This window comes from Hypanus sabinus, chromosome 6, assembly GCF_030144855.1.
Source record: "Hypanus sabinus isolate sHypSab1 chromosome 6, sHypSab1.hap1, whole genome shotgun sequence".
Taxonomy (NCBI): domain Eukaryota; kingdom Metazoa; phylum Chordata; class Chondrichthyes; order Myliobatiformes; family Dasyatidae; genus Hypanus; species Hypanus sabinus.
In genome coordinates this window covers 161,410,647-161,432,291 of record NC_082711.1, presented here as the reverse complement: position 1 = coordinate 161,432,291, position 21,645 = coordinate 161,410,647, and the positions used below count along the sequence as shown (strand labels likewise).

The window sequence follows — 21,645 nt, the reverse complement described above, 5'->3', positions numbered from 1 at the left end:
AAATATTTTAGCACTGGGTTCCCCACGAACATTCGGTGGGTTAAACAGGTTTAGAGGCGGTGCCCATCTGTCTGTGCTCCAAGCCGGCAGCAACGGCACCTGTCGCCGGCCAGTAACCTGATGCCAACCAGTGATCCCTGGTACTAGGGTATCACTGCGTTTAGGCGACTGATGACCTCGCGTACGTTCAAGTTCAACATTGGGCTTGATGGGGAATGAGGAATGGTGCAGCTGGCTCATATCGTTAAATCATATCGTTTCCTTGTTGCCCGGTAGTTGGGGACAACTGAAGTACACTGTGTAGTGTGTGGCGGGGGAGCTACACCATGCGCACTGGCCAGAATCAACGGAACTAAAACCCTGCAACCCGGAAACAATCTCCCAACAGTATTTGTGTATTAATTTTTCTTTTTTTTCCACAATCTACTGGGAAAGTCTCAAAGATCAACTAGTCGATTGCGATCGACGGGTTGGCGACCACTAATCTAGATGAAACTACCTTTCACAGAATGCACAAACTCCACCAAGGCAGCACCCAAAGTCAGGATTGAACACAGATCCATGTAAAAGTGAGACAGGAACACTGAACATGGTGCCATCAAATGGACATGCGCATGACTGTATAAAAATAGTACATTTGATTTCAAAGAGTGATTGGGCCTTTTCATAGCTCTGTTGATATTAACTCTTCCAAAGTCTGAAAAGGAAATGTTTTGGCTTACACTGTTATTTGCCACTTGTTGCTAACACTGTTAGGCAGAACTTCCTCCCTCCAGTTCCTAAAAAAACAGGATGCAAATAAGCACTTTTGAAATTAAAAGTGTCCCAAAAGTATAAGTGACCCAACAGTGGAGAGCTGTCTTCTATCCTAACACTAAATAGCTGAAGCCAAAATAATGAGCAGCTAACCATAACCACAAAATTCAATACTCTAAAAATTAATCTAATTAGACTCAGAAGGCTTAGAATTTTCTGTCCATTTTTGAGGTTTTTCACTGTTATGTCCTGGGTTATATAGTCTTCCAACACTGAAACAATCTATCATTAACCTTTCTAAATATTGGTGTTCCAGAAACATTGTTTCAAAAAATATTGAAATAATGAGGAAAATATACAGGTTAAAAATGAAGAGGTTTTATTCCTAAATCCTTTTTTGACAACATTGATTCAAAAATTTCCTCATTTGTGTGGCAAAACAAAAACCCCAGGTTAAGTAAAAGGTAATTACAAAAATCTAAAAAAGATGGTGGTTTAGCTTTGCCTAACTTTAGATTTTATTATTGGGCGAATAATATTCGTAACCTAACGTATTGGAAATTAGATTTGGACTCATTATTGTGTCCGCAGTGGGTAAATTTGGAATGCAATGAAGTAAAGGGATATTCTTTATTCTCTGTTCTTGGTTCTTCTCTTCCTGCTGATTTAGTTAAATTTAATAAACAGATATCTAATCCTGTTATTAAACACACATTACGAATTTGGTTTCAATTTCGGAAATTTTTTACTTTGAAAAACTTTGTGCTTGATAGCCCTATTTTATTTAATTTTTTCTTTAAACCTTCCTTGACAGGTCAAGCCCTTAGCATATGGAAAAGGAAAGGTATAAAATGTTTTCGTGACCTTTTTTTTGAAGGTACTTTGATGTCTTTTGACCAACTTTCCAATAAATTTAAATTACCTAAATCTAATTTCTTCAGATATTTACAAATCAGAAATTTTTTACATAAGGTTTTACCATCTTTTCTCAACTCAACTTCAACGGATTTCTCAGATTTGATTTTTACCTTAAATCCTTGTCAGAAGGGATTAGTTGCTTTTATTTACAACATGATTATGAAGATACAACCAGAGATGTCTGATAGAATTAAACAACAATGGGAAAAAGAACTTCAATACAATATACCAACAGATAAATGGGAAAAAATTTTACAAATGGTTAATTCTTCTTCTATATGTGCTAAACATGCTTTAATACAATTTAAAATTGTACATAGAGCTTATATGTCTAAAGATAAACTTGCTCGATTTTATTCTCATATTAACCCTCAATGTGATAGATGTCATTCAGAAGTGGCCTCACTGACCCATATGTTTTGGTCATGTCCCACTTTACATAACTATTGGAAGGACATATTCGTTACCATTTCCTCAATTTGGAACATCGATTTACAACCTAACTTTATTACTGCAATCTTTGGTATACCAAAAGAGGATGGTAATCAGTTTTCTCCTTCAATCAGACGAATGATTGCTTTTGTAACATTAATGGCCAGAAGGTCTATATTACAAAATTGGAAAGAAGTAAACCCTCCTACCACGTCTCAGTGGCTTTTTCAAACTATTTCTTATCTGAGTTTGGAAAAAATTAGAAGCACTATTTTTGACTCATCAATTAAATTTGAAGAAACTTGGGGACCGTTCATCCGACATTTTCATATGAATTAATTTGGCCTTTCCCAGACCTTCTCTCTGTTTATTCTTGTTCAGGTATGGAGTTCCGGAGTTCTTTGACACTATCATATACTTATAAACTGTTATTATTGCCCATGTTAGTTTTAGTTTAGTGTTTGTTTCATATATATATTTTCTTTCACACATCTCTAATTTTTTTTTTCTTTTTCTTTTGATGATTAGTTTTGTTTTTTTTCATATATAATTATATAGACTTGATTGATTAATGTACTTTTTTGTTGTTGATGTTTAATAGGATATCATTATCCTATTGTTAATGTAATCTTAAGTCTATTGTATTCATAACCTATTCATTATTATGTTATGTTTTTTTTATATTTATATGAAACTCAATAAAAAGATTGAAAGAAAGAAAAATGAAGAGGTATGCTTGGAGGAACATCATAATCTAATATCTGATTTCATGCTATCTGACAATTTTCTTCACGGAAAACTTATTATTTGACATTAAATCCTGGCATATAGACTACAAGATCCAACCATATACTAGAAAACAAAACACGACTTTCGTTTAATGAGCAGAGACAATGCAACACTCCTTGTGAGATATTACAGATGCCAAAGGCACACTTGAAATGGGGCTTGAATGTACAAGTTTGAATATTAATTGTCATTAGCTATCACTTGAACCAAGAAGATGCCACAATGCTGGTCAGTGAGGAAGATAATATCTGATATGTAGCATTTCTAAGAAAATCAAATTCACTATTTGAAGTCTATGTGGAGAATGTGATTGCAGCTTGAGATTATTTCCATTGCTTATCTATCACTTACAGTAGGTTATAAGAATTTAGCAAGCAGCCTTTTAATATTAGATACTTGTGTATTTGTATTTTCTATATCTTAGTTTTGTGAATACAGGGAAGAAATTACAAATGTATTTGGAAACTTCAAATAACACATTCTTTGCTCTGTGGCACTAGAAAAATATCATCTGTTTTGTGATTATTGCCAATACCAATAAAGCAGGGTCCTTTAATCTTTGAGTTAATGACACAAGGGTAGCATAACTAAGTAGATGTATAAAACGGAACTATTTTATAGTACAAATCATTTTCAGACTTTTAAACTATTTTGCATTTCTTTGACAAAGCCATTTCTAATAAAATTTTAAAATTCTGATTTATAAAACACAGTAATAAATATCTGATCCATTGTAACAGTAGATATTAGTAGAGCTAATAGGACTTGATGTTTCAATCCCAGTGATAAAGTCTGCACTCTCAATGTTGGCAGTAGGCTTGGAGTGGTGACGAGGAAGGTAGCTACGTTATCAGGGTCATCAGGTGGGCACCCTCCTTCTTTGACATTTCGTTGATAAGCCCACAACGTCTCCGGAGAGCTCAATGGTGCTATCTGGCGTCCCAGATAAAGCCCCCTCAGTTCCATACCCTCCTGTCTTCATCTTGCAGCCCAGTTGTTGTCTTTCCTTTTAATCCAAATCCAATTGCTGCTTTCTTCTGCTGCATTTGACAAGGACTTGATTGCTTATTGGAGGGAGACACCCCTCACCCTCACCTTCTTCAATAGACTGGTCGTAGATGTAGCAACAAATCCCCTGCATCCCACTTCTACAGGGAAAATTTTGGTCTTCCAACCATTCTGAGCAACTTCAGTTGCCAGTTCTGAGTACTTGGTCTTTCTCCCCTCATAAGCTTCTTCAACACCATCTTCCCATGATACTGTCAATTCCACAACATGTGCCAGCTTGGCTGTTGTGGACCACAGGACTATGTCTGGCCAGAGTGTTGTAGCCGCAATGTTTGGGTGAAACACAAGCTTTTTCTCCAAGTCCAGGTACATTTTCCAATCCCGAGCACCACGCAGAATGCTTATATCCTTTGATGTTATTTGATGCTCTGGAGGTTGGCCTGCTGGTACAAATTGTGTAATGTGGATATTTCCAGCCTATGTTTGTGGGAGAGCATTTACAGTGGTTTGCCTCTGTTCCAAGATTGATGCCAGCTGTCTGAGAACTTCATTATGCCACCAAGTATACCGCCCCTGGCCGAGGCTTATGGTGCAACCTGTTAAAATGCACCTTAGTGATCCAGGTGCTTGACAAAGAGAACAAGTGGGGTCCTCTCCCCACCACTGGTTCAGGTTTTGAGGTGTTGGTAGGAGATCATAAGTGGCTCTGATGACAAAACTTAGCCGAGATCCCTCCATCTCCCAGATGTCACACCAACTGAGTTTCCTCTTTTCCAGGCTCTCCCAATTAGTCCATTGGCCCTGCTTGGCCATTGAAACGGCTCCGGTGTATTGCTCTGCCTCCTCCTGTCTCTTCACCTCCTCTACCACGAGCAGTTTCTTCTGCACTGATGTTGCCTTGTGCCATTGAGGAGCCTTTGGGACGAGCCTGAGAACGGCTCTCCCATGTTGGACTTGGCCAACCACATTCCTGAAGTGAAAAGCAGATCTAGCACTCTGAATGGCCCACTTCCTCCCAGTTGCCACACGGGGGCGGGGGGTAAGGGGGCCTATGTTCAAATAACAGTATCTTCAGATTCAGTGAGGGTAATGACCAACCTTGCTTTGGTACATTTGTATTCTTCCACAAGACTTGTAATTGCTAATTCCAATTTGCCGTTCCCATACAGTCCAACAGGACTTAAGCATCGTGGAAGTCCAAGCCACTGTTTCACATGTGTGCTGATCACTCTTTTGAGCTTTTCCACCTTGTTGATGGGGATTTCATACATTGTTAAAGGCCACATGAGTCTTGGGAGTATGCCCAACTGAAAGTACCACAGCTTGAGTTTTTCTGGCAGCAAGGTCTTGTTGACGTGAGCTATGTACATAATGGTATCCTTTTTGCGTTGTTTAAACTGCTCGGTGTCCTTGAGCGTAGCATCATATCATCGACCCAAGCTCTTCACTGGCATTTCTGAAACAGTTGGGACAGGTGTTCCATCAATATGAAATCTTTGATCCATGACTTGACCTTTGACAATGGAGATGCTTCTGCATTTGCTGGGCTTGATCTTCATCCTCGCCCGTGTGATGTTTTGCTGAAGCTTTTGCAGAAGTCTCTTGTTGCAGGGGACAGTTGTCGTCAGTATTGTTATATCGTTATATAGGCTCGTATCGGTGGTAACCACTGACCAAACTGTAGCCGTTTTCCTCCTGCAACCCATTTTGAGGCTCTGATAATGAGCTCCATTGCCGTAGTGAAGGCCAATGGGGAGATGGTGCACCCTGCCATGATGCCTACTTCCAATGGTTGCCAAGCAGTGATGAAATCTGATGTTGTGAGACAAACTTGCAGATCCTGGAAGTAGTGTTTTACCAGATTTGTTATTGTTGCAGGCACCTGAAAGAATTCAAAAGCAGTTCACAGCAGGGAATGAGGAACTGATCCATAGGCTTTGGCCTGGTCAAGGAACAAGACATGCAGATCCTTTCCTTTCTTAGCTGTCTGGATTTGATGCCATATGACGCTGATATATTCCAGGCATCTCGAGAAGCCTGCTGTGCCAGCCTTTTGGATTTATGTGTCAATGAAATGGTTTTGTTTCAGATATTCTGTAAGTCTTTGCGCCAACACGCTGAAAAAGATCTTGCCTTTTTTTTATTTGGTTTATTTGGTGAAACTGTTCAATGGTGGACGAATTCTTTTATAGTCCAAATCATTTTCAGACTTTTAAACTACTTTGCATTTCTTTGACAAAGCCATTTCTAATAAAAATTTAAAATTCTGATTTATAAAACACAGTAATAAACATTTAATCCATTGTAACAAATAATTGATCAGTTATTCTTTGGTCTGTGACTTGACCCTGCTTATGAAAATCATGGCTTATCAATCAATTATCAACTTTATACATCAAAGGACCATCAATTTAAATCAGTTTTACTGAATTTTATAAGAGTTTAGTAAAAGACATTGGTATTGCTTATATTAATTTTTTGGCTTACTATCTGTTTATCTAGTAAAATATGTTTATTTCTAAATAAATATAATCAGTAATGGTTGTAAAGTGGGATTAAAAATCTGCTTTGTTGCTAATTAAGTTACTAGATAATTGATTACTCCAGATCAAATAGTATGAAATGGACAGTTGTAACTTTAACTACGTGGAAAAAAGTGGGGAAGAGGAAACTTGTTTTACTGTTTTACATTTTGATATGAATAACTGCATTAGATGAAGAGATGTGAAAGAAAGATCTTGTGGCATATCAGCACCAGGATGAACCAACTGACCAGATTTTTTGACTTTCATGGTTGGTATCTTTCCTGTACACTCATTGTAAAATAAGCGTTGACCATCCCACTGACCTTGCCACCAAATGTTCCAGCTTTGGAGCTCTAAACGGCTCTTGCTTGCAGCTTGTGAATTAAGGCTTAAGGATGATATAGTCAAAAGTCAATACCACTGCTACACTGAGGAAGGATGTTACTAATTACTGGAAGCTATAGAGGTACAGTCCCAGAGTCTGATCTATTACTTCAGTATCAATAGAGAAGCAATGCACACCACAGCAACACTTCTTAATTCTGTAAATGAAGGGCAGATGCACAGTTTTAATTTTGGCTGCAGTAAATGAAAGCTCTGAGAAACAGTTCATGTGAAAGTAATGCTTGCCTACTGTCTCTGCAAATACAGGCCAGAGGCAGCAACACATGAGACAGGAAGCTGGCCGAGGAAGAAGAACAGCTGACTGCTGGACTGACCCATGTTCTGTGTTAGAATACACATGGTAAGTGATCGACATGCAGCTACTGCAGCTTTTTGTTCCCTAGCTGTTGGAAGGGCACATTCATGTTGACAACTCCCTTACTGCACAAGTTGTGGCCAGTTGGAGTGGGAATCGAGTCCAGATATTTAATAGAGCAGGGTGAAAGCTGCCAGCCAAAGCAAAGTAACAAATTAATCTTTGTTTCAGTACGTGGATAGAAAGTCAGTTTGACTTTCTTGTTGACCATTAGAAGGAGGAAGTTTGAATATTTATATTCAATGAAACAATATCCTAGAGTGGTTTTTTTGTTGTTGTTTTGAGTGGTAAATTATTTGTGATGGTAAAGGTAATCATTCCATAGTGTCTGGCTAAAACAAGCAAATACCAGATGTGTGATCCATTACAATTATTCATCTTATAACCACAAAATTGGTCGAAGTGAAAACAGCACTGAATCCATTAACGCTCTGACTCAAGTCCATCAGCACCATACACTTAGAAATACATGCTACAGCCAAAAAGAAGGGAAAGCTGAGGGAGCTAGATTCCTGATGCAAGAGTGTAGAAGTTCCTATGGGTAGATGGAAATGGGTAGATTAAAATGAAAACATCTTTGAATTTGAAGAAATAAATGGTTCTGTCAAGATTGGTTCACTTAACACAAATTGCAGAACTGACTGGTCAGTTACCGGCCTTGTTAATTTAAGCTGCCTGAAGAAGAGAGAGCAACATTCTATTTCGAGAGTTGATTTTTTTTTTAAAAACAGCAAAGACAATTTTATCAAGGTAGTGAGCTTGGTGTTTGCTTTCTGCTCTGGATGAAAACCATTTACAGATTTGCAGTCAATGTGCGTACCACAGCAACAAGCGTAGAGAGAAACCAGAGGGTTGTTTAAATGCTTGCACTTTTTATTTTTGTGCAACATAAATTATTTTTCCCATTGTATAGGCAACAATAGAACCCAATGTCAGTAGAACCCAATGAATGGTACTTAATTATAAATTCTTCAGTGTAAAGATTATGCCAATTTACACAATGGACTAAAGGTTCACTTGCACATGGCAACTGAAGGAGTTAAAACAATTGGTTGAAACATCAATGAACTAATAATATAAGGAGAATACTAGATCAGAGCTGGGCTTCAAATGTATGGTTTAGTTGCATAAAAGATTAGATTAATTTTAATTGAATTAAGGATGTAAACTCATCAATCAATTGAAAGAACATCTTGCATGACAAAAGAAGCAGGTGCGCTCTATTGAGAAAGCTGTTTTTTCTCTCTATAGTTAGCACTGTATTTTGCTACCTATGCTTGAATTAAAATGGAAACATTTATAAAGTATTGTGGGAATTAATGGGAAACCTCAGCAGGTCAAGAGTTAATGTTTGCATTGAAACATTTGTTCTGCTTCTCTCCTTCAATTTTCCATATTTTTGTTGGCATGTTTTAGAACTAGTTGACAAAAACAATTGTAACCTTGAACTCTCTTTAAAAGATTAAAGGCAAAAAGAAAAGCACTTTAAAAGCTATTGTTGGATTCAGATGAAAAGGCTTGATGAATAAGCCAGTGCAGGTAGATTTTGGGAAGTATCGAGTCAATTTGACATAAATAACCAAGAATTGTTCATTCAATAATTGAACTAAAACTATTCTAAAGATGACTAATTAGGCCATTGGAAAACTTTGCTACTTTGTGCTTTTTAGAATTAACCATTCATAAATTGGCTAATTAGTCCATTCTGTTTTTTTGTTGAAATAAGTGCTTTCTTCTTGAGGGAGCTCAACTCAAATTGTTAAAAAATTTTGAAAGGAAATTAATGATTTTATTATTAATTCCTGAGTTGTTGATGCCAGCAATTACTGTTCATCCCATCTTGCCCCTTAATGGAGGACATGGTTAAGAGTTAGAACACATTGGTAGCTCTGTATAGGTGAAAATAGGAAGGATTGGCAGATTTCCTTCCCCAAAGGGTATTTGAGAACCAGATAGCATTATGACAAACCTCATTAATTTCTTTAATTATTTGGAATTGAATTCCTCTGCCAGCAGGATTCAAATACCAACCAATGGACATGGATCAATGAACACAAGAAATCAGGAGCAAGAGAAGGCCATTTGAACACTTCAGCAAGCCAGCCGGTCAATATGCTCAGAATCAGGTTTAACATCACTGGCATATGTCCTGAAATTAGTTGTTTTGCAGCAGCACAATGCAATACATCAAAAAATTACAATAAAAAATATACATAAATAATTACATTAAATAGGTTGTGCAAAAAGTTAAAGGTGACATAGTGGACATTGGTTCATTGTCCATTCAGAAATCTGGGCCAATCAAAGATGGTGATGAATTAGATACAGGAGGGAGATTGAAAATTTGGCTGAGTGGTGTAATAACAGTAACTTCTCATTCAATCTGTCAGCATGTTTCCATCTACAAATGTATATTTTAATCTTTTAGAGAAGGAGCTCAAGTAATTGCTATTATTGAACAAATTGCTAGTTAATGGGTTTTATTATGGCAAGTCTGCTAAATTCAGTTCACATAAGGCAGAATGCCACAAAACAAACTGTTTTATATTATGTTCATTTTTGAAATGGATGCGCAGCATGAATCCAATTTACTCCAGAAATACCAATGGTGATGGTGCCATTAAATGAGTTGAAGTGGATAATTTGTATTTCCAACACAAGTTTTCTCAGATTAAGATAGCCAGACTTCAATGTTCAGCACCCTCCACTGTGACCTGTATTTCCTTTTATATAGGTTTGATCCTCATTTACACTCTTGAAACATAAGGAATAAGATGTTAAAGTGAAAGTGCATAAATATTTGATAGATTGAGGAAGAGGGGTATGGAAGAATGGCACAGAAGAGGAGTTAAGGCTGACGTAGTTTAGCCATGATCATATCAAATGGAACGGCAGGCTCATAGCCTTCTCCTGCTCCTATTTTCTTGTGTACATGTATTGTTAAATAGTGCTTTAAAAAAAAAGCCCAATATTTCAGCTCACAGAAAATGCTAACAAGGTAGGATGTTAGAATAGCAAATGAAACATTGGTAAACTTTACATTACTTACCCAATTGCTAAAGTTGCTAATCCTTCATATAATAGGATTAGTAATCCTTCAGCAATCATTTAATCTCATCTGGTCCCACTTACAAAGTTCAGCTATTGTTCAGAGCCATTTCAGAAAATTAAATACAGATCTACAATCTTGATGAATCTGGGCACCTTGACTGAGAATTAACAAGAGGAATTGAAATTAAAAAACTATTTGTCCAGTTGCAGAAAAAAAGTGGTAGAGGATTGGGGAAAAGGTAGAAAAAGTGGGGAGAAGTGGTGGGGCTGGAGGACATGGTGAACTTGTGTGAGGGTAGTTTCTGGCTAAGTGAGGAGTGAATTGGGGTGATCATTAGAAACGTAACTGGTACCAGTAGAAAGTGGTGAGTTGGGAGAGTAGTGAACTTGTGTTCACAGGCAATATCAGAAAGTACACATTCACAGGAAGCGCAGTGAAAATAGGGACTTTTTTTTCCCCAAAAAGCTCCTGAGATTAACTTAATCGAACCTGTTGAAACTATGATTAATGATTTTTTTTTTTAGGCAGGGGAATTAAGATTTACAGATGAAGTTAGGATGAAGAATCACTTTCTTCTAACAAATGTCTCAAGGCTAAATTAACTACTCTTAAGTTTGACTTACTTGGAACACTTTATAGAAGGTAAAGAATCAAATATTGAAGAACATAGCATATTCCCAAAAAGAACAATATATAAACAACATTGATTTAATTACCACTGAGGAACATAAGTTCCATTGCAGATGATATCTGTTAATGAATTGTATATGTTCCAAAGATAATAATTTGAAAACTCCTCATTTAAGTCTGCAGAAACTAGGTTCCTGAGTGCGGTGTAGATTTCCACTCAACATTGCATCAAATCATTGGTTTTGCTCTGAATATCCTGATCCAAGCACAACATTGGTTTTAAGAGCTACACTTTCATCATGATTCAAACAGTGAGGCTTTGGTCAACTCTTATATATTGGAAACTTACCTTTGTTCCCACTTTCTTCTCCCCATGAATTTTCCACTCTCCATTTTTCATACTCTGCTTCATTTTCACCCTGTGTGCCAAAATATACAAGCATCAGCAAGGTATTTAGCAATGCTATTCAATATGCATTCTTTTGATGATTAAATGGTTTGGTAATAATGTAATGCAGTTGATTTACATACAAGTTTACAGCAGAAACAGTGTGCATGTGGAAGTATGCAGTTTGAATTCTATATTCTGGCTATATGACTGCAAATGGCTTTCACCTTGGGCTGACAGCAAGCATAATTTCCAGATATTATCTGGTTAAGAAGGCATATGGTGCATTGGCCTTCATCAATTGTGGAATTGAGTTTTAGAGCTGAGAGGTAATGTTGCAGCTATATAGGACCCTGGTCAGAACCCACTTGGAGTACTGTGCTCGGTTCTGGTTGTCTCACTACAGGAAGGACATGGAAACCATAGAAAGGGTGCAGAGGAGATTTACAAGGATGTTGCCGGATTGGGGAGCATGCCTTATGAGAATAGGAGTGATGGAGGATAAGAGGTGACCAGATAGAGGTGTACAAGATAATGAGAGGCATTGATCGTGTGGATGGTCAGAGGCTTTTCCCCAGGGCTGAAATGGTAGGCACGAGAGGTCATAGTTTTAAGTTGCATGGAAGTAGGTACAAAGGAGATGTCAGGGGTAAGTTTTTTTATGCAGAGAGTGGTGATTGCATGGAATGGGCTGTCGGCAGCAGTGGTGGAGACGGAAATGATAGGGTCTTTTAAGAGACTCCTGGATGGCTACATGGACCTTAGAAAAATAAAAGGGCTATGGGTAAAGCCTAGGTAGTTCTAAGGTAGGAACATGTTCAGCACAGCTTTGTGGGCCGAAGGGCCTTATTATGCTCTAGTTTCTACATTGTAACCTATCTACAAGAGAGCAATGGACTGATTCTCAAGTTCTTGTGTCATCTGAAAATCACTTCCGGAAAGACTTGAAAGATATTAAATTTCAAAGTAAATTCACTTTCTGTGGGCATAATCAATAAACTCATAGAGTAATAACTATAACAGAATCAATGAAAGACCACAGCAGCCTGGGCATTCAAACAGTGTAAAGATACATAGAAAGAAAGAAAGAAACAAGCAATAAATATTGAGAACATGAGATGAAGAGTCCTTGAAAGTGAGTTCATAGGTTATGGGAACATTTCAATAATGAAATGAGTGAAGTTATCCCTTTTGGTTCAAGAGCCTGATAGGTGAGGGGCACTAACTACTCCTGAAACTAGTGGTCTGAGTCCTGAAGCTCTTGTATCTTCTTGGTAGATGGCAGCAGCAAGAACATGACCTGGGAGGTGGGGGTCCCTGGTGATAAATGCTGCTTTCTTGCAATAATGTTTCATGTAGATGTGCTCAGTAGTGGGGACAGCTTTACTTGTAATGGACTGGGCTGTATCCACTACTTTTATAGGATTTTCTGATCAAGGAATTGGTGTTTCCATACCAGGCTGTGATGCAACCAGTCAATATACTCTCCATCGCATACCTATAGAAGTTTGTCAAAGTTTTAGTTGTCATACTGAATCTTCACAAACTCCAAAGGAAGTAGAGGCACTGCTGTGCTTTCTTCGTAATTACGCTTATGTGTTGGGTCCAGGCCAACTCCTCCAAAATAATAACACTGAGGAATTTAAAGTAGCTGACCCTTTCCACCTCTGATCCTCCAATGAGGACCAGCTGATGAACCTCTGGTTTCCTTCTCCTGAAGTCAATAATCAGCTCCTTGGTCTTGCTGACATTGAGTAAGAAATTATTGTTATGGCACCACTCACCTGATATTCAACCTCCCCTCCTATATGTTGATTCATCAGCCTATGACAATGGTGTCATCAGCAAACTTGAATATGAGATTGCAACTGTGCTTAGACACACTGTCATAAGTGTCAAACAAGTTGAACACTTGTGCTGATGGAGATCATGGAGGAAATGTTGCTGCCAGTCCGAACTGACTGGCAGCAATAAGGAAATCGAGGATCCAAATACACAAGGAAATCTTGAGGCCAAGGTTTTGGAGCTTACTGACTAGTTATAAGGAATGAGGGAATTGAATGCTGAGCTATAGTCAAAAAAGAGCATCCTGATGTATGCGTCTTTACTGTCCATGTTGCAGGATTAAGTGAAGAGCCAATGAGATGGCATCTGCTGTGGACCTGTTGGCAAATTGGAGCAGATCTAAGTTGCTTCTCAGGCAGCAGTTGATTATGTATAATTTCATCACCAACCTCTTAAAACATTTCATCTTTGTGTATTTAAGTGCTGCTGGATGATAGTTACTGAGGAAGGTCACCTTGTCCTTGTTAGGCACTGGTATAATTGAAGCCTATTTGAAGCAGGTGGGCACCTCAGATATTAATGTAAATAGGGAAATTTTGCAGCAGGCTTCAGGAAACTTTACTCAAATGGCACTATTATTGAAACGTTAAATTGAGAGTTATTGCTTCAGAGTCTAGTTTATGAATGGTCTTTGAAGTTTATTTTACTAAATTTGTTTAGTGACTTTAATGATAAATAGTGTCATTTCTAATTTCTCAATTTGTGCCGCACTGAGGCTTGTTTGAAAATCCTTTTGCACTGTGCTTTACTATTTTCTCTTGAATAGTGCTATAAAGAGCAAAGCTTCATGAGGGTCTTCTCTACACTACTCGGCACTGGATATTTGAGTCAGTGAGTTATATTTTACCAAGATTGCAGCTAGTAAGTGTTTTAATCAGTCTATTTGGTTTATGCAAATAATAGTAAAATGGCATCTGAGGTGTGCTCACAAAGAATTGGTCAAATTGTTTAATCTTGATGCATTTTAAATCAGTAACCAAGTAAGCAACAAGGCAAATTACCAAGGCACACTGAGGAATTTTGGATATGTTATTAAGATTTAAAAATGTAGAATCCATATAGCTGCACAATAGGTTTTGCTCAGTTGGAGAGCTTTACTGTGGGCATATCCAATGTTTTACAAATTTATAAGACCAATGCAGCAGAAAATACACAACAGCAATGTGCTAGAACCAAATTTAAATCTAATGTATTAACTTCTGATAGAAACGTGCATTCTATGATGAGTGCAAATGTGGCTTTTACAGTATTTTCCTTCTCTCTGAAAAGCATTGCTACAAATCAAACATCTCTGGATAGATCTGGTCAACAAACCCTGCAGGGAACAGCTAACCACAGAGTGCAACTTGCCTTTTCAGAGAAACCAGTTAGAACCATAGCATGTGTCATCTGTGATTCACCATACATCAGCTTTTCTGCTTTGCCCAGATTCTTCAGAGTAACTCCAAACAGTAGCTCTTGATTCAGTCTGCAAAATATCCAAATTTCGTGAGATAGTAGAACATTTTTTGAAATAGTGATTTACTTTTGTTATCATTTAGTCTTGGTTCTTTCATTAGTCTGCTTCTTGTAGCAGTGCACTCCTATTCTTTAGAGCAAGATATTCTTGCGGAGATTTTGCTAATAATATCCACTTCCCCATGCTCAGTCTGCTAACGGGTAGGTATATTCATCCACAGCAGAACTTATAGCAACAATCAAAAACACAAAGTTCAAAGTAAGTTTATTATCAAAGTACATATATGTCATCATATCCAACCCTGAGACAGGGTGAAAAAACAACCAATGTTTAAAAGGCAAAAAGCTATGCAAATACAAAAGAGAAAAAAACCCAAACAGCAATAAATAAATAAATAAATAAATAAATAGATAGCTAGATAGATAGATAGATATAGATAGATAGATAGATAGATAAATAAATAAATAAGCAAGCAAGCAAGCAATAAATATTGAGAACGTAAGATGAAGAGTCCATGAAAGTAAGTCCACAGGTTGGGGGGGGGGGGGACAGATCAGTCATGGGGCAAGTGAAGTTGCATGAAGTTATTCTCACTGGTTCAAGAGCCTGATGGTTGTGGGGTATTAACTTTTCCTAAATCTGGTAGTGTGAGTCCTGAGGCTCATAAAACAACTTTAAGGTGATGACAGCAAGAAGAGAGCATGGCCTGGGTGGTGGGGGTCCCTGATGATGGATGCTGCTTTTCCTGCAATGGATCTGTGGTATATATCTCTCTGACTCTATGGCCTTTATGTTAAAACAGGAAAGATGGTAGTGGAATTGTTTTCAAAAAGTGTCAAATTATAATTTTTGCTATTAAGGAAAGGCATGATAAGCTTGTAGCTATGAAATCAAACTTCCTTTATATATAGAATAAATGCAAACGTATGTGAATTCTGCAACTCAGGAGAACATGTTTTCTATCCATAGTGGAAGAACTGACCATTTTTGATATAAACTATTCATTTGTGATACTGGCTCAGTTTTTCCTCTCTCCGTTAGTACAGATTAAGCTGATGATCATATTCTACAGCCCCTCTTTTGCAACATTTCATGATTCTTTGTTTGTACTGTCCACCCACTTGTCCTAACCTCCCACTTTTTTGGTCCTTGGATGAGATTTAAACCTTTCTCCATGGCAATCATGGCTTCACCCTGTCATGTTTCTCCTAACTATTCTTTTCCCCCTCTGTAAATCAAAAACAAATCGTATACTCCCTTTCCCTGTTCTTTCAAAGTCAGACTCTGACTTTATTTTTTAAATTCCATTTCACTTTCCCCAGATGCTGACTGACTTGCTGAGTGTTTACAGAGTTTTTAATTATGTGTTGGACTGTGCAACTTTTAATACATAACTGTACATAACAACTTTTTTCAGTCTTATACTTACATATTGAGATCACTGATTCCTAGCTTGCTGCAAAATTGTTTTCCTATATCACACCCAAACCAGACTGCCTAAAAAGTAAACATCATTAACAAGATTAGTCAATGGAGAAAAGGAACTTCAATTTTATAGCACTATTCATGACCTCAGGGCACAGCAAACAGTTATTGCCAGTGAAGTATTCCAATGAAATTATTGTTGCAATGCAGGAAACACGTCAATTTGGACAACCTGTTTTAGTGATGTTGGAAGGATAAACATTCCTGAACTACTTCAAATAATTTTACATGCACCTAACAGGCCACATTGGGTCTTGGTTTCACAACTCAGATGAACACTCCTTGTAATGCTGTGCTGATTGGACTTTCTTTTTGAGCCTCTGTCTAACAAGGTCAGTTTAGATCTTGAACTCTAATCTACAGAGTAAATCTTCAACTAGTATTTCCATTCAGGACAAGGTTGCTACCTGCCCAACTAAGGCTGACATTTAGAGATTTATTCCTATATCATATGAATGAAAATATTTTGTTTTCTTTTATTCATTCAATGAGGTGAATAGCATCTCTTGGTGTTACCAGGGCCCTCTATCAGATGGCAATTTTGGAGTACTTCCACAGGAGATTTAGTTTGTGCCAGAAATGTCATGGTCAGTGCCAGATGGGAAATTTTAGTCATTGCTATGTGTGTTCAAATGACCAAGGTGAGCATGGAGAACACCAGGAATGGGAATTGTAAAGCTCCAATCATAGTGAGGTGATAGGCAAATAAAGTATTTAAAAAGTCAAAATGTGTAATAAAATAAAGCAGCAATAAACAAATGAACAGGAGACAGCCGTGCGGTACCTTGTGCATGCTACATTAAATAAAATCATAGCTATCTCCATTATTTCATCACTCTCCTGCACTACATCCCTTTACTCCTGTACTATAATATATATATATATATATATATATATATATATATATATATATATATATCACATGCCCGTCCAATTTAGGTCAATTAATCATCCTCAAAATTAATCACTTCCTCCAGTAGTAAATATACTTTCAGTTGCTAAGTTCCAACCTCTGGAACCTCTTCTTGAAATATTTCAATCCCTTGAATGTTTCCACTGCAGCTTAAAACCTAGCATTCTTACTAAGTTTCAAAGCGGCATCCACTCTTTCATGGTCTATGAACAAAGGATAGGACAAAGAACAAAAGTTTATCTCATTATAAGCATTTCTTTAAAATAACTGGAGCTTAATGACAAATCCCATTTCAATAAGGACTTAAAAAAATTTAAAGAAAGCAGTGGCTTCTACAATTGCATAAAAGCCACACTATTGATATGATCATGAAATACTCTAATTAAAAATTTCTGCTTCATTTTTAGGAAGCCTATCAAGCAGCAGGCCTCTAACAGACATTTCTGGAAATTAATTTTTTTTCCAATCTTAGAGAGCCATCTCCTGGTGTGAGAAGTGACTCCAATCCAGGAAGTATGGAGGAGTAGAACAGAGGAGCACAAAGCAGGAGGAACTGCTCATACCCTATACAGAGGTACATAAATAGGTCTGTGCAAAAAACAAAATGAGAGAGAGAGAGTGAGAAAAGAAATGAGATCACCCAAGGTACAAATTAATCATGGTGTGACATAGTATCTCAAGATAAAACAACTCTGATGAGCTTACCAAGAAATGAGATTATAATCTGTTGTCAGTCAATTATATTCATAGTAATAGAATCACAAAACATGAAAACTAGCCATTTAGTCCTCTACTTTCATGCCAACCAGAGGTCACAAATAATATACTTTTTCCTCACAAAACTGCCGTGCTGTTGTAGCTTAAACTTGAAAGTTTAGCAGCAAAATTTAACTGCACAAAGAACATTTTTATTAAGTTGACCCAGACAAGAGAACCCACTTGAAATTCCACACCACCTCAGCTCCAAATCTGAATTAAATGGTAATTGTATCTTGAAGTTCTGTATTTCCCCATTACAGAAAGTGATGACTATGAAGACATGAACAGCTTTATGTGCCCAGGACTCCATACAGTTTCCTCAACATCTAAAGGTAGGAGTAGGGTTAGTGAGTTGTGGGCATGCTATATTGGTATCAGAAGTAGCTACACTTGCAGGATACCCAGCATAATCCTTGCTGATTTGATTCGACGCAAACAATGTATTTTACTACATGTTTCAATATATATGACAAACAAAACTAATCTAATCTAATCTGTATTAAGAGGCCAATTCAAGCATTGCATAAGTTTTCCCATCGATAACCAGTATTTCTATAGGTTTGCATTGGAATAGACCACTTTTTTTTGGTCAATATTTTATTTTCAGTACAAATTCTAAGAAAGAGGATACATTTTAAAATACACTAACCTCTCCATCTTTGATGGAAGCAGCGGCCATCTGCTTCAGTATCTCAATCGGCTGGTTGATGTACAAAACCTTCCTTCCATTTGACATGTTATTCAGAAAATCTACTGTGTACAGCTTTCCGTAGGGGTTGAAGGATCTAGGGTCATTAACCAAGCACACCTATAAAACAAACATTAAGAATTCTTAAATGTTGTGCTTAATGCTGGCAAAATGTAACAAACTTGGAAAACTGAGCTCAAACTCAAGCATTCTGCAAACTGCCCAAAAGTTATTTGTTTATGCCTGTTATCATTAACACTAGGGTAACGGAGATCAACATCAAGGATCTCAAATGTAATAGAGTAAATCATGGGATGCCTTTTGACATTTTCTGTTATTGATTTTTATTACTGTGCTTGTCATATGCCAATGTACTGAAATCCACCAACAAACGACATCATGAGAATGCAAGGAAGAGTTAATCATACAGCTCCTCTGGACTCACCGTGGTCACAGATTATCTTCCATATCTTTCACTGATTTAAAGTAACTTCCAAAGATTCTCCCCTCCCCCACAGAGTGAAGAATTCACTTTTATATGCAGTCCAAAATGGCCAAACTTTGAAACAAGTCCCCTCATTACAAACACTTTAGCCAGGCTGAAGACAATGGGTATGAAGCCCTCTAAGAAACTTATATACTTCAATGAGATCACCTTACATTCTTCATTCCATTCTCATTCCCAGGAATCAAGCCAGAGATCAGTTCTAACTAGAGGTCATTAAGGCTGATTTATACTTGTGCGTACAGGCTACGCTGTAGCCCTGAATTTCACTTCTGCGTCGCTCTACGCCATAGCGAGCGTGCGTTGGTGTGCGCCAAAATGCTAGTTAGTGGTAGGGTTTCTATGCCACTGTGTTGAGTTTCTTCGTGAGAGACATGGACGAGGAAATGAATTTCAAGCATTTCTGGAGAAATGCACGTCATCCTACTCCGTACGGTACAGCATAGGGTATGTGACACCTATGGCGTAGATGCGATAAATCAGTATAAGTATAAATCAGCCTTTAATCTGAAACATTAACTCGGTTTCTCTCTCCACGGGTATTGCCTGGTCTGCTAAGTATTTATAGCAACACACACAAAATGCTGGTGGAACGCAGCAGGCCAGGCAGCATCTATAGGAAGTAGTACTTCCAATGGCAGATGAATTTCCAACGTCTGCAGATTTCCTCATGTTGAAGTATTTACAGCACTTTGTTTTTATCTCCTACTTGCATGATTTTATTGCTGAGCAAACCCAACAAAGAAGGTAATAAAACTGATACAATAGATGAGCAAAATGGAAGAGAGGAGTCAGACAAAGTGGTTGGGAAAAGATAACAGAAGCATTAGTGTGATCATAGTTCAGTTTGGCTTTAAGCCATTTAAGCCCATCAGTCCATTGTAGTAGTTTACCACTCAAACCTCCTCCCAACCTCCCTGTAACTACATTAACTACATCCACACCATTTTTTTTCAATTGCTAATTGCAAGTTCTGTATTCCTACTACTTTTCTGGTAAAGAAGTCTCTCTCCCCCCCCCAGAAGTCCATTAGATTTGTTGGTAATTATCTTACACTGGTCTCTGATTCTTGCTCTTCCATTCAAATGCAAATGATATGAATCCATGCTCTCTAGGCCCTTTGGAATTTTAAGAACTGTATTATAATCAGCCCTCAACCTTCCTTTTTTTTCTTTTTCAATCTTTTTATTGAATTTCATATATATAAAGAGAAACATAACATAATATAAATAGGTTATAAATGCATTAGATTTAAAGTTAAATTTATAATAGGATAACAATATCTTATTAATTATCAACCAAAGAAAAAGCTTATAATAAACAATCAAACCTATTTTGATTGAACATGAAAAAGAATAAAAATAGTCAACAAAAGAAAAAAAAGTAAAAATGCACGAAGAAATGTATATTAAAAAAAATAAACCTAAACTAACATGGGCAATAACTCAACCTTCCTAACAGATGTTCAGATTCAGATCCATTTGGCTAGTTTCTATGCTCTCAAATTAATATAATAATGAAAATGGCAACAACTCTGCAGTTTCTTTTTTTCCCTCTTACCTTGTCTTTCATGTTGAAAAGAGGCTTCACGTGTTCTTGGTAAAACTGAAGAGGTGTGATTGGCCCAATCTTATGGTAGTTTTTTTCTTTGTCCCTGAATTCCCATGTAAAAGTTTCAGGGGGAGTTCCCAAACAAATGTTGATGATTCTGAAGATCTAGAATAGATGGAAAATGATTATTTCAATGACAGATTATTGAAATACTTAAAGACAAGGGAAATGGATGGAGTATGTTCTCTCACAGCCCAGGCGACTTAACATACACTCAATGGCCATTTTATTAGGTACACCCTTACACCTGCTCATTGATGCAAATATCTAATCAGCCAATCATGTGGCAGCAACTTAACATAGGAATTCAGATACATAAAAGCAAGCAGATATGGCCAAGAGGTTCAGTTGTTATTCAGACCAAACATCAGAATGGGGGAAGAAATGTGATCTAAGTGACTTTGTCCTTCCATTATACAATCTGTGGAGGATCTGTTAACAGTTTCATTGATCATCTTTATGAAATCCCTATTGCCTAAGCTGTTCTGTCATCCTAGTGTCAAAATCATGGAATTTTCCCCCTAACATGATCATAGAAACACTTTAAATGTGGCTTAATGAGGATCTATTACCATGTGGAATATCTGCAGTATTTAAGAAGGTGATAGAATAAAGGCATTAATGGGTTAGGGGAGAGATGAGGAATGTGGTACTCAGAACAACATCAGCCATGATAATGAATGGCAATGTAGGCTCAGAGACAAATCACTTACCACCTTTTCTATTGTGCATTTGGTGCAGTCTCCCACCTCAAAAAAAATACAATAGAGGAACTGCAGCAAAAGTACACTAGATTAATTCCTGCAATGGGATGTTTGCATGTAGAAGATTAAGCTGATTGGCCCTACATGCTCTAAAATTTAGAAGAATAGGAGGCACTTTCACAACAACATCCAAAATTCTAATGGGGCTTCCATTGGTTGGTATATCCAGGTCTAGAGACACAGTGTCAAAATAAGGAGTTGAATATTCAGGGCAGAGATTTCTTCACCCACTGTGATAACAATCCTTTGGAATTGTAGAGACTCAGTTGCTGAAAATATTCAAGACAGGTATTGGGAGACATTAAGGGAAACAAGAGATACAGTATGCAGTTAGTGCATTAAAGTCACACAGAAGAAA

At 37.3% G+C, this 21,645-nt stretch overlaps 1 protein-coding gene across 1 annotated transcript in view; it reads right to left on the bottom strand.

Annotated features, from left to right (window-relative positions):
- Positions 1-21,645, bottom strand: part of blmh (bleomycin hydrolase) — a 77,318-nt gene that overhangs the window by 8,371 nt on the left and 47,302 nt on the right. The window contains exons 7-11 of the mRNA XM_059973317.1: positions 20,473-20,628; positions 18,369-18,527; positions 15,992-16,059; positions 14,454-14,571; positions 11,220-11,289 (exon numbers count right to left, since the gene is read on the bottom strand). Of these exons, the coding sequence (XP_059829300.1) occupies positions 11,220-11,289; positions 14,454-14,571; positions 15,992-16,059; positions 18,369-18,527; positions 20,473-20,628 (571 nt within the window). The remainder of the gene's footprint in view (positions 1-11,219; positions 11,290-14,453; positions 14,572-15,991; positions 16,060-18,368; positions 18,528-20,472; positions 20,629-21,645) is intronic.